A 23460-nucleotide genomic window follows, 5' to 3' on the forward strand; every position below is an offset into this window, starting at 1 on the left:
TCTAGTGGATTTGTTCTGGATTAGGTCCCGGGGATGTAGGAAAAACCGAACCCCGTTAACAAAGCTTGTGTGTCTTATTTACTTTATGCACATACAATCTCGAAGTCGATCATACACATACTCGAACATATAGAGTTAGCCACAAATATGCATTTTCAATTACATGGTGATAGGTACACCCATTTTATTTGTAGAACTAGGATTTTACCCGCGGTACACCGCGGAACTAAATTATAAATTATTGTATTTTAAATAATAATTTTTAATTTATTTAGTTTCCAAATTTTCAATTAATTAACTTTTGTCTAATTAATTTAGAATTTTGTTTATAATTTTTTTTTCTTCTCACGTTTTATAAAATTTATAACTTTATTACATTAAATTTGTTATTAGATAGAATATAAAATTCTAGATTTGTTTTGTTCTCTAGAATTAAACAGATGTATATGCTTATTTAGTATGTGTTAGTGTATATTTTTATGTGTATTTAATTTTTTTTTTTGGAATATTAAGAATGTGTCATAGTATTTGTAATATTCTGTCGTTAATATACTAAATAATTTATAAGTTAATTTTCAAAACTATGATTACAAATCTATAGTATATATGAGATAAACTAACAGTTTTAGTGTTGGTTCTATAGTCCAAACCCGTCATGCTAGGCGGGTCAGACAACATGTTCAAAGATTTTTAATCCACAAAAACTCATCATACGAAACCCGTGAAAGTAAAAATTATTTTTAAATACGTCGAGATCAATGCGTTGAGACCAAAAATCTCGGCCACGAATCCTCCTCCAAGATCAAAAATCAATTCTTTTATTGATTAGGTCGATTGTTTAGGAAATTTGTGTATAGAGAAAATATTGTTGTAAAATTGGAAACTTAATATTAATTAAATTAATTATAAACTTAATATTTAGTGCTAAAGAGAGTGATTCATCTTGTTTTGGAAATTTATTTAGGATGGGAAATCTTGTTTTCAAAAATAGAAACTTAATATTAATTAATTAAATGAAAAACAAATTAATAATTAATACAAATGGCATGCTTGTAAATAGGTATGAACTTCAGGATTTATTTTATAAATGTCTCCAAAAATGTATATATATATATTGTAGAAATATTGCAAACTGTATGAGAAAACATTACATGGTTGATGATAAGTACACCAATTTTATTAGTAGAAATATAGACATTCCACAAATTTTGATGCGATTTGAGAAGACAACACCGAAAGTTTTTGATGCAATAAAAAATATTAGATATGAGTTATAATAATAATGCAAATTCAAGAATAGACAAACAACACTAAAATCATATGTCACTAAATTTTCTTAAATATTTACATATATATATATATATATTAGTTATACTAATGGGACCATGTGTTTATGATTTCTAAAAAAATATTATTTTATTGTTTTATCGATTTTTTTTTTTTTTTTTTACAATTATCAAACTTTGGACAAGTAATTAAAATTTGTTAATTTATTGAAAATACGAATTTAAAGAATATTAATTTATAGAGGTTTTACTATAGTCTACGCACTAGTAAAAATTTGTTGTATAGTTACAAAAAAATGTGTATGAATAACTTGTTTTTCGTAGCCAAAAGTAAATTGTTACAGATTTGTTACAAAAAAAAAATAGTAATTATTTACTCGTCACAAACTGACCCCTTTATCGCAATTCGACGCAACTTGCTACAGATTAGAGACAGTAAAAACTGTGACAAACCTGCTACTAATTGATACAGTAATCTACGTCGGGTTGAGAGAATTGCCGTCAAACGTATTAATAGCAAATGGTGACAAAACGTGACAAAAATGTTGTGGCTACATACTCACCACAATCTTCAAGGGTGGTTGTCATTAACTTATTACTAATTGGGACAAGAAGTTTGTCGCATAGTTTTCACAGTTAGCTTCGAATATTTTGTAAGAGTTAGCTACGGTGAATTTTGTAAGAGTTCGCATAAATGGTTTTTTTGTATTAAATAATTAATTTGAAAAATATACATGTGTGTATATTTGTTGTATCGACGTTGTGGTTGGGCGGTGATAAGCTTCGCCGGCCACGCGTTTTTCTGGCAGCGGAGGAAAAGGTGAGGGAAACGGGAACGTGTCGGCAAAGAGGAGTACGTTCGAGGCGGAGTATCAGAGATGCGATGGTGGACGATTCAAGATCTGTTGGTGAGAAGTTCGAGATCTGGAGGTTGAGGATGGCGGAAGCTTCGAGATGTGCTGGTGTGAACGACAACGGAAGCTTCAATATATGATGTGGTGAACGACGATAGAAGCTTCGAGGTCTGGTGGGTGGAGCGACGGAAGCTCCGAGATCTGGTGGTGGTGAAGGCAGAAGCTTCGTGATGTAATGCTTTGAGATATGGGGAACAAAGTGAGAGAAGGAGAATCGATTAGCAGAGATGAAGGGTTAACGATGAATGGGTTTAGTTGATTTGTGTTTCTTGTGTCTGAACTGTAAATTGTTAAAAAATGCATAAGCTTGATTCTTGAAGAAACGAGATAAGGAGGAGAGGAAGAGAAAAGAAAAAAATAGAAGGAGGAGATCTGGTCCGTTGGATCTAATTAATCAATGGTAGATGATAAACGAAAGTGCAATCTCTGTCTTTGTGTATTAGCCAATCAGAAGTTTTCTTCTTTAAAATAAATAAAATCCATATATTATTTGTAGCTAAATTACGACAACCATTTTTTGATATGTATTGCTACACGTTAAAATTGTCGCAACAGTTAATAATAATTGATAGCAATACTATAATACGATTAATCTCCATTTTTTTAATTATTATTAAAATATTTACTACATATTGTGACGATATTTTCTGTAGATAATGCGGCTACAATATGATGTGTCATAAATTATGTAGCAAATTTAATACAACATTTTTTTGTAATAATTCATAACTATAAATTATATGTTTATTCACACAAAAGTTAGAAATTAAATTACCTCATAATTTGTTACTAATTAGTCACATTATATAACTATATTTTGCTACAATTATTTCAGTAATAGATATCCCTAACTATTTAAACAGTTTTTACTAGCGACGGACCCTTACAAAAAAATATCAGAATCTACGGCTAAAAAACCATTATCCTAAAAAACATTTACTAAAAATAATAATATCACATAAAAAATTGGACAAACATGGGGTCTAATATATAGGATACGTAGACTATTTCCAACAACTTATCAAATATATATTTTTTAATTTTCTTCATTGTTTTATAAATTTGATGTATCACGTGGAATATTGACACGAACATATATGACAAAAAAGAAAATTATATACTTCGAAGAATGCATGACTATATGTCTATATCAAACACAATACAACAAAAACACAGTAATTCTGTCGATTACTCATCAGCATTAAAGACGAAGCAAAGATTCCTACGACTCCGGAGTCCATTTATTTGAGTCTTCGTCTTTGAGAGAATTGATGAGGAAAACTACAAAGTCTTGGTGATGTACGATGTAATAATTTACTCATCGTTGATAGTTTAGATAAGAGAGAAGCTAAAGTTTAGTAGTTTACTATGTCATATATATATTAGATTGCATGCTTTTTTTTTTTTTTGGATTTTCTTGAAATAAAAGTGCTCTTGTCTACAATTAGAAATCTGATTCAACAATCAACATGCTTTTGAATTACACGATACGACACATGTATGTTGAAGACAGGGGCGGATCTAGTAAGAGACTATTGGGTCAGCTGACCCCACTAATTTTTTTAATATATTTTTAATTATAAATTATAATATGACTCTTTTAAATTTTGTAATTTAATTCCTACAAATTTTTCATTCTGATTTTAACTTCTACAAATTTTGCATTTTTACTACATTTTAGATTAAATTTCTATTTTGATCTTCCTAAAATTGCATTTTTACCCCTATTTTTTTAAAAAAATTTCATTTTAACTTTTTAAATTTTACACTTTTATCCTTTTGCAAAAAAAATTATTTAGACCCCTCTAAAATTTTTTTCTAGCTCCACCACTGGTCGAAAATATTTAAAGATAAAATAAGAGATATACTCCAAAATTGGTAATTGCACACGAATCCATATCAAACGATCATGAAACAGAAATTCTTAATTTTATTTATTTAAAAGTAGGAATGCATTACATGGTTGGTGATAAGTACACCAATTTTATTAGTTGAAATATTGCAAACTAGGAGAAAACATTACATGGTTGGTGATAAGTACACCAATTTTATTTAATACAAGTACGATACGAATGTGTTCAATAAAACACACGTTTATTTTTATAGCATTGACGTCTTTGACTGAAGCAGACTTAGGCAAAGATCCATATTGACCTTTTACTTGACACCATTGCCTGAAGCTTTAATTTTAGTGGCGTGGCGTTCACAGAAGCTCTTCAGTCTTGCAAATGCATCCTCCAAAGCAAAAATATCCATGTCGATAGAATGCCTCGCCCAGTTCTTCAGACCAAAAGCAATCCCTAAACCAATCCAACATGATAACATATATATATGTTGTTATGCGAAAATTGTCTTAAAAGCTAAATTGTTAAATTACCGTGATCAAAGGTAATGAGAAATTAATCAATACCTGGTAAGAGGACAATGCATTCTTCTTTAGCAAGCTTTTCACAGAAATCTTCATCATCTTTAATGTCCGCAAACATTGAAAAGTTCAGCTCGGTCTGGGAGAGAGAAAAAGCATGCATGTAAATATATAACATTGTTTCAAAATATAATACTAACTAGTAACAAGAAGTCCGAAATGTAGTAGTAACAGAATACCCATAAGAAGGTGCAGGCTTCAGTTTGGTGGTAGCAGGTTAGGGCTGGTATGTCTTTGAGCTTGGCAAATGCAAAGTCCGATTTCTCTTTCAGAAAAGCCTGCCTCCTCTCGAAGAACTCTTTAGGAGTTTTCTCCAAGATGGTGGGAACAGCAGCCTATATGATAAAAGTCACAAATTCACTTTAGTATATGCATGCAAAAAAAAAAATAATAATAATATTAATAAATAAACCAACTTTAGGTTACGGTATGCTTCCGAACTAGAAAATCCCATACCTGGATAACAGTTGCTGGTTTATTATCTATCGCCAGAAAATTCTTAAGAGCACTTGTGATCTGTCCATATATAGCAAGATTAGGACAAGGAAAACTACGTATGTGTGGACATTTTCAACTATTAATATGGACCAAATTTATTTATACAATGATAAAATTAACCAATACATTCATAGAGATTTAGTATGTCAATGGCATGTAATCTGATTGTTTGGACGTAAAAAATTTGTTTTTAACTTATAAATATACCGACGATATATATAAAGTAATGGTAGTAATGTTTAAAGAGTGATCCGAAAAAGTGGATTCGGACCTTGTTGGATTGGAAGGCACCATCTAGATCGTGCAGCGCGAGCCAGCCGGTTCGCCATCCGGGTACACTCCATCCCTTCGATAGAGAACCGAGACTGATCACAGGTACGATCGACGAGAATTTCGCCATGGGAACATGGGGATTACTCCCAAACACAGTCCATCTGAAAACTTCGTCAGCAACCACCATTATCCCTAGTTCTCGAGCCAACACAGCCAGCTGATATATAAAGAAATATTCAATAGTTACGTTACACATTATCAAAGATGAGATCATATAAGGTCACGTTGTATAGCTAATTAGAGTATCTGTAAAATACCTGCTTAAGATGAGCTTCAGAGTACGTGTTCCCATTAGGATTGTGTGGGTTGATAATAAGTATCGCACAGGTGTTCTCGTCCACAAGCGAACGTACGCTGTCAAAGTCGATCTCATAGTTCTTTTCACGGAGGAAAGTATATTCACGAACCTCAAAATTATTGTAGATTGCGTGGACCATGTCCCATGGAAAGCCCGGCTTCGGAAGCAAGATGTTGGCTTTCGGTGCAGCCAAGATTTCAATTGCAAGCTCGATGGCTTGTTTGCATCCAACGGTCATAAACACGTCATCTGCAGTCAGTTTCTTCGGAAGATCTCGACTTAGAAACTCTGCAACAGCACTGAGAACAACGGAAGCAAAAAACAATTTGTCATAGAAAATATACAAAGATACATAATAGAGTTAAGGTGAAACTAGAAGTGTTATATATATATGGGGCTAGATCATATTGTAAAACAATTTTTTTGTGGGACAGTTTTTCTTAGGACTTTTCAAGAAAAATATCTTAAATGATCAACGATAATTCGATGTATATATTACCTTTTAGCTGCGGGAAGGCCAATACTTGGAGCATAGGCGTTTCCACTACCGTCAAGGACAGCTTTAACGACTGCCTTCTCAGCGGTATGGCTAGTCTCGGGGGCTTCACTTAGAGGGGGCAAAATGGGTTTTATTTTAGGGTCACAAAGAGCCATGATTCTAGAGGTGTAACTGCCTAGGGTAAAAGTTGAAGCCTTTTTGGCTGCTTCGTTACCAATAAACTGCCAGTTGACGGAAGTATTTTTCGCCATATTTCTTATATTTCTCTTGTTAAGATTTTTGGTTTGGTGATTGTTTTCATCGCTACGAGTGGGATTATATAGTACAAGTTTCGACACTTCAAAAAAAAAAAAACGTAAACACATGATTTTCACGTGCGGAGTATCCAGAAAAAATCTAGAGAGAAACAAATAGTAGTAACTAATCTATGTCGAGTCTCCACGCGTTAGAACGTGGGAAACTTCGATCAAGCTGATTACAAGTATTCTTTTTGTACACTTAGGGTTAAATTTGTATGTTGAGTGATCTCTACGCGTTGGAACGTGTGAGTTTCTTTTGATCAAGGTGATTAGTACACGTAGAATAGAATTATGGATACAAGTCTGCGACACCCTCCGGATCAGGACTCACGAGTATAATCAATAATAGACAATTAATTTAAATGCATATTCACCCATGCACAGTTCTTTATGTTTAAAGGTTCACAAAAATAATACATTGTATAAATATTTTTTGTCTTAAACCCTAACATTTGGGAGTCGGTACAATCACTCGGTTTCAAGTCCTTCCTTCCCCCTCCTAAGTCCTAAAGTAACAAAGAATGGTGAACATGAATGTGTAAAGTAAAATATTAGAAGTGTTCCAAGACTATATTGGATATTTGGACACAACAAAAGAGCTAATTCGAGAGTGAAAAATAATTGTGTGAGGTTTAAAATCTTGCCGATAAATAAGCAAAAGGTAGTCCAAATCCAAGTGTCTTTAAGCCTCTATGTAAGAAGACTTTGGATACTGCACTCAAAGATCACATTAAAATACATACCAAATAACAAAGTACCAGATTAAGAGCACGGGTTAAAATTCATTTTATTTACATTGTAATTTTTTTATAAAATATAATTTATGTGATTGTTTTTTAAAGTTTTTTTGGATAAAATATTATGCAATAAAATCATATACTAAATATGATGACTTGAAAAAGACACATATTTTGTAAGTTTAATATTGTTAATAATTCTAGATAAGTATTTGTGCTATAATAATGGTTAAATTTATTTTATACAAAATTTTAAATATTTTCTATTTTAAAATAAAATTTTAATATGTTGTATTAGTTTATGTACGTGAAGTTATTTTAACAATGTATATTCTATCTCATGACTTGAATGTCATTATAAGACATAATTTTGTGAATTTGGTTTTTTAAAAGTGAAATATTATATTATGAGTAATTTAATATATTGTTATATTTTTTGTTTTAATATACTTGGTTTTTTGAAATTATTTCATATTATAGTGACATATTATTGACATTGCTATAACAAACCAATTTAGAGTGTTTATAGTTTCTAACTTTAATATCGAGTTTTAATATTTTAAAAATATTTCAAAATAAATTATTTAAAGTTTACAACATTATATAAAATTATAAAATTCAACAGAAAAGTATGAAATTAAATTTAAATATTAAAATTTTGACCCGTTACTTAGTAAATTTTTTAATTTAATAGATATTATTTTTAAAGAATAATATTAATAAAAATTGAATATTTTATAGATTGAATCATTATATTTGTTTATAAAAATTCAACTTATAGTATATCCGGAAATAAAACTATTTTTTAATTATAATATATAATATAATAATTTATTTGTTTCACAAGACTCATATATAAAAATAAGAGGTGAAATATAATAATAATTAACAAATTAATATGTTAAGTTAGATATCAAAGGATTTTATTTGATGAATAATTTAATAAAGGAAAATAATATGGTAAGTTAGATGATATCAAATGATTTTTTAGAATATTCTCTTTAAGACTTTTGGAAACAATAAATCCAAACTATACAAATAATATAAAACTTAATGTATAACCTATTTGTAACCAACTTATTAAAATTATATAGTCTACAAAACAATGTTGTGTACTTCCGTTTTATTATATAGGGGATTGTATTAAAAAAAGATTCCTTCTGTTTCTAAAAAAAATGTCATTTTTGAGTTTTATTTTTGTGTGTCATTTTACATTTTCAATACATATCTTATATTAGATTTCTTAATTTTACTCTTAATCTATAACTAAATTAACCTATTAATCACTTATTGAATAAAGATATACATGTATATTTTAATGTTTTTTTTTAATTTGTGTAAAATGTGACAAAATAACTATTTTTGTGAAACAAAAGAAGTATTAAAGATCAATCACATACATGATTTAACTTAATCTAATATTCTGTTTACATAAAGTTAGTTAATGTACATATAAATACCCTACAAGATTCATAATACCCCAAAAACCAAAAAAATATTTTTCTTAGCAAACTTCCCACCACTTATCTTGGTTGCCAACGAATATTCACGTGATATTTCACGGGGGATGTTGAAAATGAATTGAGAGGACAAAATGGAATAATGCATCTCGTGCATGCCTCTACATGATATTCGGTGATGGTGGTGGGAAGGTGATTACAAATGTGAAAATAATACTTTTGTCAACCCAAAGTAGTTTGTAATAACAAATGTCATCTAACTCATTCCAAAAATTGTCCAAATCTTAAATATCGAAATACCACTACAAGATCTGTCATTTATACGGGTTTGTGAAAACCCATTTTTATGGAAATTGTTTGTTAAAACAACCATAAATTCTGATACCAAACCAAAAACTAGCTCAAGAATCGATGATTACTTCCTTTATATATTGCTCATAAATACTTGATTTTTGAATAAGCAATACTTAGGGGGTGAACCTCTTCATTCCACCCCTTATAAAATAAGAAAATAAAATCTGTATACATTATTATAAAATTAGAAACTTAAACCTCTCTTTTATAAATCCAAATCGATATATACTTTCATTCTAATTGTAAAATCTAAACCCTAACCATCTCATTTGTAAACCCAAACTGATATATAATTTTATTCTAATTGTAAAATCTAAACTCTAACCATCTCATTTGTAAACTCAAACCGACATATAATTTCGTTCTAATTGTAAAATCTAAACCCTAACGATCTCATTTGTAAACCCAAACCGACATATAATTTTGTTCTAATTATAAAATCTAAACTCTAACCACTTCATTTGTAAACCCAAACCGATATATACTTTCGTTTTAATTATAAAATCTAAAACCTAATTCTCATTTATAAACCCAAACCGATATATAACCTCGTTTAATTGTAAAATCTAAACCAAGCCAATATTTAACTCTCTTTAAATAAAAGTATACAGAATTTGTTTTTTTATTTTGTTTTACTTTTTAATTTAATTTTGATTTATTTTTTAAATAAAATATTAGATAAAACATTCTGATTGGTTGAGAGGGGAGGGGGTAAATACAAAAGTTAACCCCTAGGGGTGAAACCTAAGTATTTTTTTTTTTGAATTATTTACTTTTAAATGTCAACAAAATTAATGGAATTTTCTCATATATATTTTACTAATCGTATTCCAAATGAAATCACTTAATCGATAAATCGAGTAAACTCTTGATGGTGATATTATACGGCGTGGTTTAGTTGGTTTTGTTTTGTGGCTCAATTTTACAGATAATGAGAAAAATAATATTTTGAAACTCATAACAACTTTTTATCATCTTCTTCCTCGTAATAAACACTGAAAACATATGAGCTTATGAGCTGTTTGTGTAGTCGGAATCACTTTTTTTTTTTTTGAAAAAGTCGGAATCATCTTTCTTAGTTGTTTTGTCAATAGCTCATAAAAATCCAAGAAGAGGCAAAAGATTCGCACGTTTATTCGCATGATTTTTTGTTTGTAGTTTCTAACTAAAAAAATACCCCCACAACACCACCGGCCTCTGTAGATAAAAGTCGTGTAAAATACGATCATTATTTCCTGAACCAATTTTTTTTTTTTAAACAGTTATTTACTTTCTTATGGTTATGGATTGAATCAGTATAACTTAAGCGTATTTACTAAACGTGTATGGATTATTCACTTTGGCTGTAATTTCTGGTTCTTTGTTTCGTTGGCTCCCAATAATATAAGGTTCCATCCAAATAACAAATTTCTGAACTTAAATCGAACCAATCAATAGAACTATATTTGTTTCATAGAATTTATCAAAGATACATGCATGATTGATGAATGATAACAAAAAAAACACCATTTTATTTATCACAAACTCTTCATAATTTATTCCATATCAGTAAACCATCCCATTTATATCGGAAGTCGGAAGTCTTTAGTTGACGCCATTAGCTTCAACTATAATGGAATGACGTTCACAGAAGCTCTTCAATCTTTCAAATGCAATCCCTAAACCAATCCAAATACACAATTTGTTTTTTTTTTTGTCCACAACATGCATTCAATCAGATTAAAACTGCGTCGTGACACAACAACAAACTCTAGTACGAACCACTAGACTGCATGCTTAATCTAAATTTTTATTTGACAAGTGTTCACACAAAAAAAAAATCTTTTATATAAACAGTGATTAAAGGTTTACCAGGTAAAAGAATGAGGTTTTCTTCCTTAGCAAGCTTCCTACAGAAGTCGTGATCATCTTCAATGTCTACAAAATCCAATGGGTCCAGCTTTGTCTGCGGTATGCGCAATATCCACAATGAGAAGATTTGTTTAAAACTTAATACATATTTCAAAAAATTAATTGTAAACTAAAAATGTAATAATAATAGATTGATAGAATACCCATAAGAAAGTGCATGCTTCAGGTTTCATGTAGCAGGTGAGGGTTGGTATGTTCTTGAGCTTAGAATATCCAAATTCCACTTTATCTTTCAGAAAATTATGCCTCTTATCGAAGTACTCTTGAGGAGTTTTCTCCAAGATAGTGGGAATAGCCGCCTACGTCGAATTAACGATAAATGGAATATCGAATTCATAATATTTCATTTAGAAGAATTCTGGAGATGAAACAAATTATAATGATACGCGATCCGAACCTGGATAACAGTTGGTGGTTTAGAACTAATCTCTAGATATTCTTTAGCAGCTGTTAAGACCTGTTCATAAGAAAAATATAAGCCCAAGAAAATGAATTGAAATGATTTTTTTTTTACTGTTAATCTAATAAAGTAATATATATAGGAAATAATGCATATTTCTGTTTTCCGGACCGACCTTGGTGGTTTTGAAGACGCCATTTAGATCGTGCATAGCAAGCCATCCGGTTTGCCATCCTGGGACAATCCATCCTTTCGATATGGACCCGACTGTAACCACGGGTACTATCGAGGAGAATTTTCCCATTGGAACAAATGGATTACTCCCGAACACGGTCCATCTGTATACTTCATCCGAAATTACCATTATCCCGAGTTCCCGAGCCAATGTAGCGAGCTTTGATTGATTTCAAAAGTAAAGATTAGCATTTTGATTGCCTTAATATTATTTTTTAGATCTAAATATAAACTATTTCTATTATGCATGCCCAGTTCATCTAGCTAATCATGTTTCATGTGAACAATTTTGCAAGAGTAAAATTACTTAAATACCTGCTCAAGATGAGCCTTAGTGTAGTAGTTCCCATTGGGGTTATGGGGGTTGATTATAAATATCGTAAACGTGTTCTCGTCTGTCATCTGTCGAAATCGATCTCAAAGTCTCTCTTCGGGATGAATTCATACCTTCGAACCTCAAGCTGTTTGTAAACCGAGTGGACCATGTCCCATGGAAAGCCAGGCCTCGGAAGCAAGATGTTGGCTGTCGGTTTAGCCAGGATTTTGACCGCAAGCTCAATTGCTTGTTTGCATCCAACAGTCATATATACATCATCTCCCGTTAGCTTGTTATCAAGATCTCGGTTTAAATAATCCGCTACAGCACTAATAAATATATAAGCGTAGAGTTAGGATGCAAAACAAGGATGCCAATTCTGTTGAACCGGTTCTATCTAACCTGACCGACCAAAATGTATTCGCTTAAATCTCAAAAAAGGACTAACCTGAACCAATCCAAAAAAACACATATATAGCTCTATTGTACAAAAAATCTAAAATCATTAACATTCTATATTTACCGTTTCGCAACAGAGAGGCCAATACTAGGAGCATAGGCGTTTCCCCTGCCACAAAGGACAGCTTGAACAACCGCCTTTTCGGCAGTATGGCTGGTCTCTGCCTCCTCGCTTAGTGGAGGCAAAATATGCTTTCCTTGAGGGTCGCACATGCTAAAGATTTCAGAAGAGTAAGTGCCTAGAGAGACTGCAGCGGCCTTTTCAGCTGCATTGCTGCCTCCGAACTGCCAATCAACGTAAGACTACAAAATTTCATCAAACAAAAAAGTTCAGCCCACTGTTTTCCGCGGGTTAGTACCTAATAATATCATTATTTCTCATACCATCTCTAATTTCTCTTTGTAAGACTACTACAATATTCAAGTTGGTTCAATATTCAATAATTTTGAGCAAATATACCAAATGATAGACCTTATTAATTTGGAACGCAAAATACGGATCATGCAAGTAGTGTTAACTTCATGCCTTGCGCACGTAAGTAAGTATATTATATTAAAAAAGCTAGCCCAAAAAAAAAAATTAATTCTAAAATTGTTAGTCCTCAAAATATTTATCGATAAAGATTTGATATCTGAGAAACAAAACACTAGAAAGTTATTAAACAAATATTTCATTGATCACAATAACCTAATTTATGTACTAAGATAAATTGATGGATTAAGATAAATTGATCAATATACGAAACAAATATTTCATTGGATGAACTAAGATAATTAAATTGATGTACTAAGATAAATATGAAACATATATTTCATAGGATGTACTAATGAGATAAATTGATCACCACAACCGCAATCCAATAAACTGATAAAGAGTTTACAAAATTATGTTACAAATTAATTATAAAAAAAAAAGAGGGTTTACATGATTGAATCATTGCGTATCAATCGCAAAAAATCAAACCCTAACACAGCAAATTCAAAGCCCTAAATCACGTTGCGTGCAAAAGAAGATATTAAGTGTAAACTCTCAGATCACCATAACTTTCTTGATCCACTGCCTTTTATAGGAAACTTATTATATCCAGCAAACTGGGACATAGGGAGACAGAAATCTTCATCCAGATCGATGTCAGCCTCGATCGTTCTGAAGATGAAACTAAGGCGTGCCTTATCTCTTTCAATCTTGTCAAGAAACTGGCGGGGAACAAGCTGGTCTCGACCTTCTAGAAGACGGGTGCGTGCAGAAGAGGAAAGAGTAGACTGGTTGATGAAGAGCAAGAGGATGATGATGCTGATGAAGCTGATTCTACAAGTGTTCTCCATTGTCGATCGAAGAGGTTTTCTGCTTGACTGTTTCGAATTCTAAGAAAGCCTGTTGTAGATTTAATTTTTGATGTGAGAGTCTTTGTGTGGGTTCTTTTTCATATATATAGAGAGCGGATAGGCCGCCTTAATTTTGTTTTCCTATTTAACTTAGGAAACAGGTGTTACGTGTAATATAAACTGGAATGGGATTATAAGACGTATCGGAAACTAGACCCATTTAAATTTATCTTTCGGCCAAAAAAAAAAAAAAAACTTGAACTTATCTTTCTTTCTTTCTTTTTTCCTTTTCTAATTGTATAGTAATAAATATATATATATATATATATATATATATATATATATATATTTATTTATTTATTTTTTCTTTTTTTATGGGAAAACCATAAAAGTTGTGAGATTTGTGAATTTTTACTTTTTATACTTATTAACTCGGTTCTTTTAATACAACACATTAATAGATTCACTTTGATCTTTACTTCAAGTTTAAAATGAATCTAAAGTGACAACAAAACTCTTCAGTTATAATCTCTGTTATTACATGTTGGTATATATAAACTCACTAAATTCTTTTGGTTATTTGGTTTTGTAAATTTAAGTTTCAACAAAAACTTAGGAACAGTGATTACGATGAATTATAAAAAAAAAAAAAAAAAATACAATTGAGTCCTAAGACCATTATAACCCACCACATACAATACCACATTACCAAATAGCAAAAGCAGAAAACCATAATATTAGCAAAAGCAAAAACCTTAGGATCCTCATTCCAGGAAGAAAGGGACAAGGTTTTAAGATTTGTCTAGATTTAGGCAAAACACTACTTATGCATTATAAAGAAAGGATCATATCATCTCAGAGCAGATCTCCTATTTCTTAAGCTCCATGCCGTCCGGAAGGGTGCTCTCGATTGTCTTAGTCCCAACCTCTTGCTAAGTTTGTTGACAGAACTGTCCCAGTTTATTCCACCTGTTCATTATCCAAAATATCCAAGAACCGTAAATGAGTCAATCAAACGGATAAACACTATATATGACAGTCTCCATAAAAAGAAAAAAAAAAGACCAGAATATAGATAATACTCACAAATGATTTTCTCATCGCTCGCCTCATATCCTCATCTGCGTTCGAGTATTATCTGAATATACACCGTATAAGAAAAAATTCATGTAATTTGCTATGGTGAAATTGGTGCTGCAGGCGCAGGGGTAAGATCAATTTCCGCTACTGATGGTGCTGTCGAACTCGAAGGCAAAGTTGATGGCACCGATTGAACCAAATCTTTCTCTTCTTCTGAAAAAAGATATTAACAAGTTCCATAAATCGAAACCTTTTTGAATATTAATAACATATCAATATATTGGCACTATAGCAAACAACACAATCACTCTTAATTTAAACTGAATAAACCAGAAAACAAGAACAAAGCATTAAGAATATACCTAATTCGCAGATCGCATTCATCTATCAACTTCTTAAATTTGGAGTCACTCGGTGTGATGGCAGCGCCCTCCTCAAGCTTCGTACAAGCAGTTCTACAAATACTAAAACCAAAATATGAACAAAGGAATTAATAACTCGACAAATATATACTACAAATGTAGACGATATAAACTGCTAATATGACAAACAAAGGAATCAGATAGAATTTAATTCTCACTATAGCTTAAATACATGGCTAACAAGTAACAATGATGCATAGGAGGAAAAAGCAATATTGTACCCTTTTCTCCAACCATAAAATTTGTAAACTGCTTTTGAGCGTAAAATTTGTAGGGAACTAGGGATATGATTTAATTATTATTATTCATCAAATTACACCAAGAATCCAAATCAAACGGGTGAAATGATGTGAGGATGCTCTTATGAAACCTCGCATGGTAGATTGGTAAAGAAGATCACTTTTCGTGAGATTTAATATGGAGTCGGGTCCATATGTTACACTAGGATTAACGAGTACCTAAATTGTAGAAAATAGCCGCTAACAATCATTATTCAGACCATCACTAATAAAAATGTCAAATGGATTTTATTGTATTTTTGAAAAATTAGAGAAATGTGAATCAAAATTAAATTAACTAAAAATAGGAAACAAATGGAGAATATATACGTGGTCAATTAAATTTCTATTTTTTCTTCATTTCTAACTGATTTGTAGGCATTTTTTAACCAAGAAGTTCGGGTCTATGTCCTAATATTTTGCTAGTTTTTATAGGCAATTGTATGTACTACATTATATATTTCTAATTTTAGAAGAAGAAAAAACTCTATATACAACAGTTAGATGATAGTGTACATATGTTAAGCATTCCATCAAAAAGAAAGAAACCAAAAAGTGAAAATGTCTATAGGTGTAAATGCCAATGGTTTCATCACTTATTTGGGGCTTTTCTTGATATTGACAGGTATTGTATATTGTTGATATATGAATTTTGTCGAAGTCTGATTTATTTTTGTGTTTGATAGTCATACTATTGTGTATTATTTTCAAATAAAACATGATATCTATTACAAATCTCTAATTCTAAATGCTAACCGCAAAAATAAGAAAACTTCCATTTGTATTCTGAAATTTGCATATACACTTTAAAAAATAATTTATTAAAAAAATGTAAGAATTTTTTTTTAATATATTCATTTTTAACTTTTCACATAAAATAACTCAATGGAGATTGAAATAATTTATGAACTATATATATATATATATATATATATATATAATGTTTCTATAAACATGTAATTAAAACAAACATATGTATTTTTAATCAACTTTTTAAATGTTTTTCATATTTCGATCAACAACGTAGCAGGAATGTCAAGAGGAAATGCTCAGTTGCCATGTAAAGAACACCGAATCGCATACAAGAGGCCTGGTCTTTGTTATGTAGCTATGCCTTTTGGCACATGCAATCAAGATTGCAAGCTTGCTGGTGTTTATAAGTATGGTTCATGTTCATCTAGACGAACGAAATCAGGCGGCAGAGAATCAAGATGTGTATGTTACGGTTGCAAACAGGTGTAGACCCGAAAAATCATACATGCAACAAAATATTTTAATTTCATTATTATATATCATCCATCAATAGTATAAACTTACGGTTACATGCTTTTTTGTTGTTTATCGCACCAATATATGTGAAAATATACGCTCAAAAGCAATTTACAAATGTTATGGTTGTAGAAAGATATATAATATTACAGCAATCAATACAATCACTCTTAGCATGTAAACCAAATCAACCAGAAAACAAGAACAAAGCATAAAGAATATACATGTGATTTGCAGATTGCATTCATCTATCAACTTCATACATTTGGATTCACTCGGAGCGATGGAAGACCCCTTTTCAAGAGCTGTTTTCTTAGTCTGATACTCTTCAAGCTTCATACAAGCAGTTCTACACATACGAAAACCAAAATATGAACAAAGGAGTTAATAACTTGACAGATATATACCACAACTGTAGACAATTATTAATTCTGCTAATATGACAAAACAAAGGAATCAGATAGAATTTTTAATTCTCACTACAACTTAAATACATGACTAACAAGTAACAATGATACATAGGAGGAAAGAGCAATACTCTACCCTTTTCTGCAACCATAACATTTGTCAACTGCTTTTGAGCGTAAAATTGATAGAATTGATATATTGGGATATGATTTAATTATTATTATTCATCAAATTATACCAAGAATTCAAATCAAATCCGTGAAATAATGTGCGGATGCTCATATGAAATCTCGCATGCTAGATTGGTGAAGGAGATCACTTTTCGTGAGATTTTGTATGGACTCGGGTCCATATGTTACACTAGGAGTCCAGGATTAACGAGTACCTAAATTGTAGTAAAAAATAGCTGCTAACAATCATATCCACACAATCACTAATAAAAATGTCAAATGGATTTTGTCGTTTTACTTTTAACATCACCTAATATTTACATATTGTAAAACAAAATATATATATATATATATACATACTTTTATTTGTGAAAATTTAGAGAAGTGCGATTTAAAATTAACTAGAAATAGGAAACAAATGGAGAAAAAATTCGCGGTCAATCAGATTTCTATGTTTTCTTCATTTCTAACTGATTTGTAGGCATTTTTAACCAAGAAGTTCGGGTCTGTGTCCTTATATTTTGCTAGTTTTTATAGGCAGTATGTACTACATCAAAATTTTCTATTTTTAGGAAAAAAAAATCTCTATATACAATCGTTCGATGATAGTGTACAATAGTTCTATATGTAAAGCATTTCATCAAAAGGAAAAACCCAAAAAGTGAAAATGTCTATGGGTGTAAATGCCAATAGTCTCATCACTTATTTGGGGCTTTTCTTGATATCGACAGGTATTGTATATTGTTGATATATGAACTCTGTCGAAATTTGATTTATTTTGTATTATTTTTAAATAAAACCATAATTTCTATTACAAACCTCTAATTCTAAATGCTAAACGAGAAGATAACAAAAAATTTCATTTGTGTTTGAAAATTGAGAATTTATTAGAAATGTCTTTTTGAGATATTTTTTTTAAAAATGCTCCTCTCATGTTCATCTAGACCAACGAAATCAGGCGGCAGAGAATCAAGATGTGTATGTAACGGTTGCATAGAGGCGTAAACCCGAAAAATCTTACATGCAACAATGTATTTTAATTTCATTATTATATATCATCTATAAATAATAATAAAAAATTACGGTTACATACTTTTTTGTTGTTTATAGCACCAATATATGTGAAAATGTACGCTCAAAAGCAGTTTACAAATGTTATGGTTGCATAAAGATATATATAATATTAGGGAAATACATTTTCCCTTTTAAATATAACCTTAAAAGTGTAAATAATTACCTCACAATCTTTTTGTATAAAGTTTAGTTTTTAAAATTAATAACTCGCACGATCATTACACGTATCAATTTTTGTTGATTAGAGATTTGCTATGTATAAAACAAATATTTTTAAAAATAAATTTTTCAAATTAAAAAGATAATTATTAAGAAGTGTCGAAAATATATAAAAAAAAAATTAATATGTATATAAAAATATAATATTGATTCAAATTTTAAGTTACTAATTCTCTAAATATACCATCATTAATTAAACTTGGTTCTACTATTAAAACTTGTTTTTTGTTTTAATCACGATGAAATTATGAATATTCAGATGAAAAAGAAAAAAAAATTGGATTCCCTAAGAGCAGATGCAAAAGCAGAAAGCCATATTTAGCAAAAGCAAAAACCTTAGGATCCTCATTACAGGAAATTACAGGAAGAAAGGGATCAAGTTTAAAGATCTGTCTAGCTTTAGGCAAAAAGTCACAAATGCATTAAAAAGAAATGATCATATCATATCACATCAGATCAGATCTCCCATTTCTTGAGCTCCATGCCGTCTGGAGGAGTGCTCTCGATTTTCTTAGTCCCAACCTCTTGCCAGTTTGTTGACAGAACTGTCCCATTCGATTCCACCTGTTCATTGTCCAAAATATCCGAGAGAACCATAAAATGAGTCAACCAAACGGACAAACTATATGACAATCTCCATGAAAAAAAAAAAAAAAAAAAAAAAACGAGAACATAGATAATACTCACAAATGATTTGCTCATCGCTCGCCTCATATCCTCATCCGCATTCGAGTATATATCACGGAAGAATTTGTTCAAAGCTGCGTCTCCTTCAAGGTTCTCATCCTTTTCCTGCAGATCAACCACACTATTAAAAACCAAAACAAAACGTTTGGTATAATGCTCGGACAAGGCTTAAGCATGATTAGAGAGACAGACCTGTTTCTTCACTTCAGCTTCCAGCTTATCCCAGTCCTTAACTTTCTTAGAAGAAGGATAAGCTGGTCTCTGTGAAACCTCTGCACCATCATAAAAACAGCACTAGATTTACATGACGAGAGACTCTTTGTTAAGCTCATCTGATGAAACTAAAGAAGGTAAAGGTAAAAAAACCTGATGAAACATTAGGCTTTGGCAAAACCACTGGCCCTTTGCCGTGTTCGAGGGAAGGCCATGTGATTATATCAGCTTTTGCAAGACGGATCTCAATTTTGGTTGACAATACTTCATACTTGCACTTATCTGGTATTATCTGAATACACACACACGCCCATAAGAAAAAAAGTCTATGTAATGTGTTCGACTCAGATTGCTGAAAGGAAAACCAACATTTAAATCATTCACCAAATAAGTTACCTTTCCAAACAATCTCGGTTGAAGATAATACGCCTCCTCTCCAGGGACATCAATCACAACACTCAGCTGCAGATAACAACACTCAGCTTCATTAAGTTTGGTTCTTAAGAGCAGTATACTCACAATTTGTTCACCAAAGTCGATGTTAACATTCTGCTTGTGTATCCCTTTTGCAAAAACAGTTACCACAACTTCTTCTGGCTTTTGATAGTACTCGTGCCTGTTGAACACACACCGAAGAATATCCAAGAATATGAGATATTCTGTAATTCTTAAAAACTTTGGAAATTCTGAAACTAGCATTGTTTTGTACAATAAACATACCTGTACTTTGCTTTGGCTGGTGCTGCAGGCGCAGGGGTAAGATCAAGTTCCGATACTGATGATGCTGTTGAACTCAAAGGCAAAGTTGATGGCACCGGTTGAACCAAATCTTTCTCTTCTTCTGAATTAAGATATTAACAATCGAAACCTTTGTGAATATTAACAACATATCAAGATATTGGTACCATCTCAAACAATACAATCTCTCTTAGCATGTAAACCGAAACAACCAGAAAACAAGAACAAAGCATTAAGAATATACCTGTGATTCGCAGATCGCATTCATCTATCAACTTCTTAAATTTGGAGTCACTAGGTGCGATGGAAGCACCCTTTTCAAGAGCTGTTTTCGCAGTCAGATACTCTTCAAGCTTCAAACAAGCAGTTCTACAAATGCAAAAACCAAAACATGAACTATTGAACTAATAACTTGACTGTAAACCGCATAAACTGCTAATATGACAAACAAAGGAATCAGATAGAATTTAACTCTCACTAAAACTTAAAGACATGACTTAAAATAATACATAGGAGGAAAGAGCAATAACGTACCCTTTTCTTAGGTAAGCTTTGGTCAATGAAGGATCCAACTCAATTGCTTTGTTTGCATCAGCCACGGCCTCTGCTCATTGAGAAACAAATCAAACCCAAATCCAATCAAACCACTGAAGTCATATAACACTAAGTCTACTAACAACTAACAATGGGGATACTTTCATACTAATGACTCAAGTAAAAATCGAAACTTTCAATACTGTCACCCTATGGCAAACCAAATTACCCACATTCATCGATGACTTCGATGTTGCTGATACATTTGTTGAGATATTTGCACTAAATCGACACTAAAGCTCTAAACTTTGGGAAGAATTGTGACACTACCAAGCGACAGAACACAAAACTAAACCCTAAAACACACTCAGAATCCACCAAAGTCAACATCTTTTTCAAATATTATGAAAACCCAGAAACCCAAAAGGCGTCTAACGACAGTAAAAGACAAAAGATTGAAAGAAGTTTACCAGTGAAGCTTAGGAGTTTGATATAGGACTGAGCACGATCAGCGAAGAAATCAGCACAATTGGGATCCAAGTCAATGGCTTTGGAGTACAAGTCAACAGCAACATCGAACTCATCGTCTATGAAAGCCTCTTTAGCCTTATCAGCAAGCTCCTTAGCCATCGGATTGAGCGTAACAAAACAAAAAAAAAAAAAACAGAGAAGAAGAAGGAACAAGACAAGACTACTATAATAAATCAAACAACGAGGGATGTGTGTGAATGAAGTTAGAGGCCAAGGTTGGTTGTTTCCTAATTGCCACAATGAAGGAAGGAATATATAAGAAGAGATGAATGTTGTCGTTCTTCTTCTTCTTCTTCTAGATTCTTTCCTTTTTTTTCTTTTTATGCGACTCTTGAGTTGATGAGTTCGAACCCAATAATTAAAAAAAATATCCTTTTTTCCTACAAATTTTCTCCTTTTTATTTTTTGGAAAATATTATTTTTCTTTTTTCTGTAACTTTTTCCTGTTTGTGTGTAATAATTACGAATAAATGTTTTTCATCGTATACTGTACTATCTTTTCCAAATTTAGTTAAATTGATGTTTTTATAAACATTTTGTTGGAAATTTTGTTAACTTAATTAGAAAGATTTGAGGTTGGTGCTGTTAGCTTCTCTCCACTCAAATGATTCATCTAAATGGAAATGAAAAATGATGTTGTTTTTGACAAATTAAGAGAGCTTTTGAATTAATCAGTTAGATAGTTTTCATTATACTCATCCGAAAATTTTAAAAAATTTGGCTGGGTCTAATCAGATCATTCGACCGCACATGATTCAGCTAAAAAAACAAATGGCCTAATATATCCTTTCTTACTTAGTTAAAAAAATTGTTAGATAAAAATATTAGTATATTAGTCATTACTAGAATAGTATCCACGCTACGGGATTATGTTTTTATTTTATTTTAGTTATATTTTTGTGTTTTTTTTTCCGATTTCACTATATATAATATATGTTGTTTCATAAGTTCTTGATCATTTTAATAGTAATTTTGTTTTTTTTTGTTATTATAATTTACATCATCTTAAGATACTTGAGTTTTTGATTTCATAAATTTAATTTTAGAATATATTTATAATTTTATTACCTTAAAAAATAATTTTAAAATTTTCAAACTCTTAGTTCTTGATTTGTTTCTCATTTATAAACCCTTTTGAACACATAGAATTCATGATGCTAGGGTACATAATTTTAGGCTATTTTTTGCTTTAAAACTAATGTGATACTAATAATCATACAAAACATTTGTAAAATATGATATTAATGATGATGGAAATATAAAAGAGATTATAATGATGGAGATCATTTTTTTTTTACAATCGAACACAATGTTTTGTATTTATTTTAGAAAATTTTAGTATACTTCAATATTGAATATTGATGTGCAGTCCAATTAATATTACTTTTGATATCAATGATATTCAGTCACACTTTCTCCTAGGAAACAATATCACATTATTATAACAGTACACAACAAATGAGAAGAGAAGATGAAGAAGTAGCTTGGACAGATAAGAAAGGTTACCACGCATGAAGATGAAAACAACTGAAACACTAATCTGAAAACAAAAGCATCAAGAATAAACAGTAATACCAAACATTTTGAGTCTAATGACGGTGATATACGACTAATTGAGGTATTGCTCTAATGCTAACCATCTAGCTTCAAACTTGTGTAGTTTAAGCAACCTAAGAGCACGAGAAGCTCCGTGTTTATGTCTTTTATCCTTAACCAATCTCATAAATCCAACAAGAAAACTATGACTCGAGACCAGCTCTGCTCTAAACCCATTCCCTTCCACCAATCCCGTAATCATTTTCGCACAATTGATTTTGGTCTCTATCTATCCATCATTCAACGTATCAACAATCAAAGATACCTTAGTCGGTTGCATACTTGCATCAATCCAGATTTTGCGGGGTTGTTTTTAATTTTTAATAAATTTTTAATGTTTTATATTTTTTGAAATTAATTATTTTTAATATTGTTTGGAATAAAATATAGGCAATTCTCATAAATACTATTCAAAAAAATTATTTTCTAAAACTAAAATTCTTAGTTTTATTTTCTAAAAATAAAATTAAAATATATTTTTCAAAGTACCAC

The 23460-nt window shown here is 31.1% G+C and overlaps 2 protein-coding genes, 2 long non-coding RNA genes and 1 pseudogene across 5 annotated transcripts; 2 read left to right on the plus strand and 3 right to left on the minus strand.

Moving 5' to 3' along the window:
* Positions 1-4110: 4110 nt before the first annotated feature.
* Positions 4111-6732, minus strand: LOC147933786 (cystine lyase CORI3-like). Its single transcript, XM_087472496.1, has 7 exons — positions 6254-6732; positions 5714-6053; positions 5395-5613; positions 5082-5141; positions 4805-4960; positions 4611-4704; positions 4111-4500 (listed from the first exon to the last, which is right to left on the minus strand). Exons 1-7 carry the CDS (start codon positions 6616-6618, stop codon positions 4358-4360), a joined length of 1377 nt encoding a protein of 458 aa, XP_087328622.1. The 5' UTR covers positions 6619-6732; the 3' UTR covers positions 4111-4357.
* A 3807-nt stretch (positions 6733-10539) lies between these two features.
* LOC104727795 (putative aminotransferase TAT4) lies at positions 10540-13749 on the minus strand (annotated as a pseudogene). The gene is made up of 8 exons (XR_015571320.1): positions 13594-13749; positions 12488-12726; positions 11964-12293; positions 11590-11808; positions 11412-11471; positions 11158-11313; positions 10955-11048; positions 10540-10761 (listed from the first exon to the last, which is right to left on the minus strand). The product of XR_015571320.1 is annotated as a putative aminotransferase TAT4 (transcript).
* Positions 13750-16012: 2263 nt separating this feature from the next.
* Positions 16013-16980, plus strand: LOC147933787 (uncharacterized). The gene is made up of 2 exons (XR_015571347.1): positions 16013-16154; positions 16560-16980. It is a non-coding gene; the product is annotated as an uncharacterized LOC147933787 (long non-coding RNA).
* Positions 16981-17993: 1013 nt separating this feature from the next.
* On the plus strand, positions 17994-18591 carry LOC147933788 (uncharacterized). Its single transcript, XR_015573040.1, has 2 exons — positions 17994-18107; positions 18321-18591. It is a non-coding gene; the product is annotated as an uncharacterized LOC147933788 (long non-coding RNA).
* A 375-nt stretch (positions 18592-18966) lies between these two features.
* Positions 18967-21739, minus strand: LOC104722654 (protein SGT1 homolog A-like). Its single transcript, XM_087472497.1, has 10 exons — positions 21312-21739; positions 20842-20911; positions 20552-20676; positions 20290-20410; positions 20089-20185; positions 19966-20031; positions 19723-19861; positions 19549-19628; positions 19357-19461; positions 18967-19233 (listed from the first exon to the last, which is right to left on the minus strand). The coding sequence occupies exons 1-10, from the start codon at positions 21469-21471 to the stop codon at positions 19126-19128; spliced, it is 1071 nt and encodes a 356-aa protein (XP_087328623.1). The 5' UTR covers positions 21472-21739; the 3' UTR covers positions 18967-19125.
* Between the last annotated feature and the right edge of the window lie 1721 nt (positions 21740-23460).

This window comes from Camelina sativa, chromosome 11 (assembly GCF_030686135.1).
Source record: "Camelina sativa cultivar CO46 ecotype springtype chromosome 11, ASM3068613v1".
In the NCBI taxonomy this organism is placed as follows: domain Eukaryota; kingdom Viridiplantae; phylum Streptophyta; class Magnoliopsida; order Brassicales; family Brassicaceae; genus Camelina; species Camelina sativa.

Bases quoted from the DNA above. Each gene is read 5' to 3' on its own strand.
- LOC147933786 (XM_087472496.1), bottom strand. From the start codon at position 6,618: ATGTGTTTACGTTTTTTTTTTTTTGAAGTGTCGAAACTTGTACTATAT. The intron at 4,705-4,804 runs GTATTCTGTTAC...TCTCTCTCCCAG, and splicing joins AAGCCTGCACCTTCTTATGG to ACCGAGCTGAACTTTTCAAT. The intron at 4,501-4,610 runs GTATTGATTAAT...GGATTGGTTTAG, and splicing joins ATGCATTGTCCTCTTACCAG to GGATTGCTTTTGGTCTGAAG.
- LOC104722654 (XM_087472497.1), bottom strand. From the start codon at position 21,471: ATGGCTAAGGAGCTTGCTGATAAGGCTAAAGAGGCTTTCATAGACGAT. The intron at 20,186-20,289 runs GTATGTTTATTG...TGTGTTCAACAG, and splicing joins CCAGCCAAAGCAAAGTACAG to GCACGAGTACTATCAAAAGC. The intron at 19,462-19,548 runs GTCTGTCTCTCT...GTTGATCTGCAG, and splicing joins AAGCTGAAGTGAAGAAACAG to GAAAAGGATGAGAACCTTGA.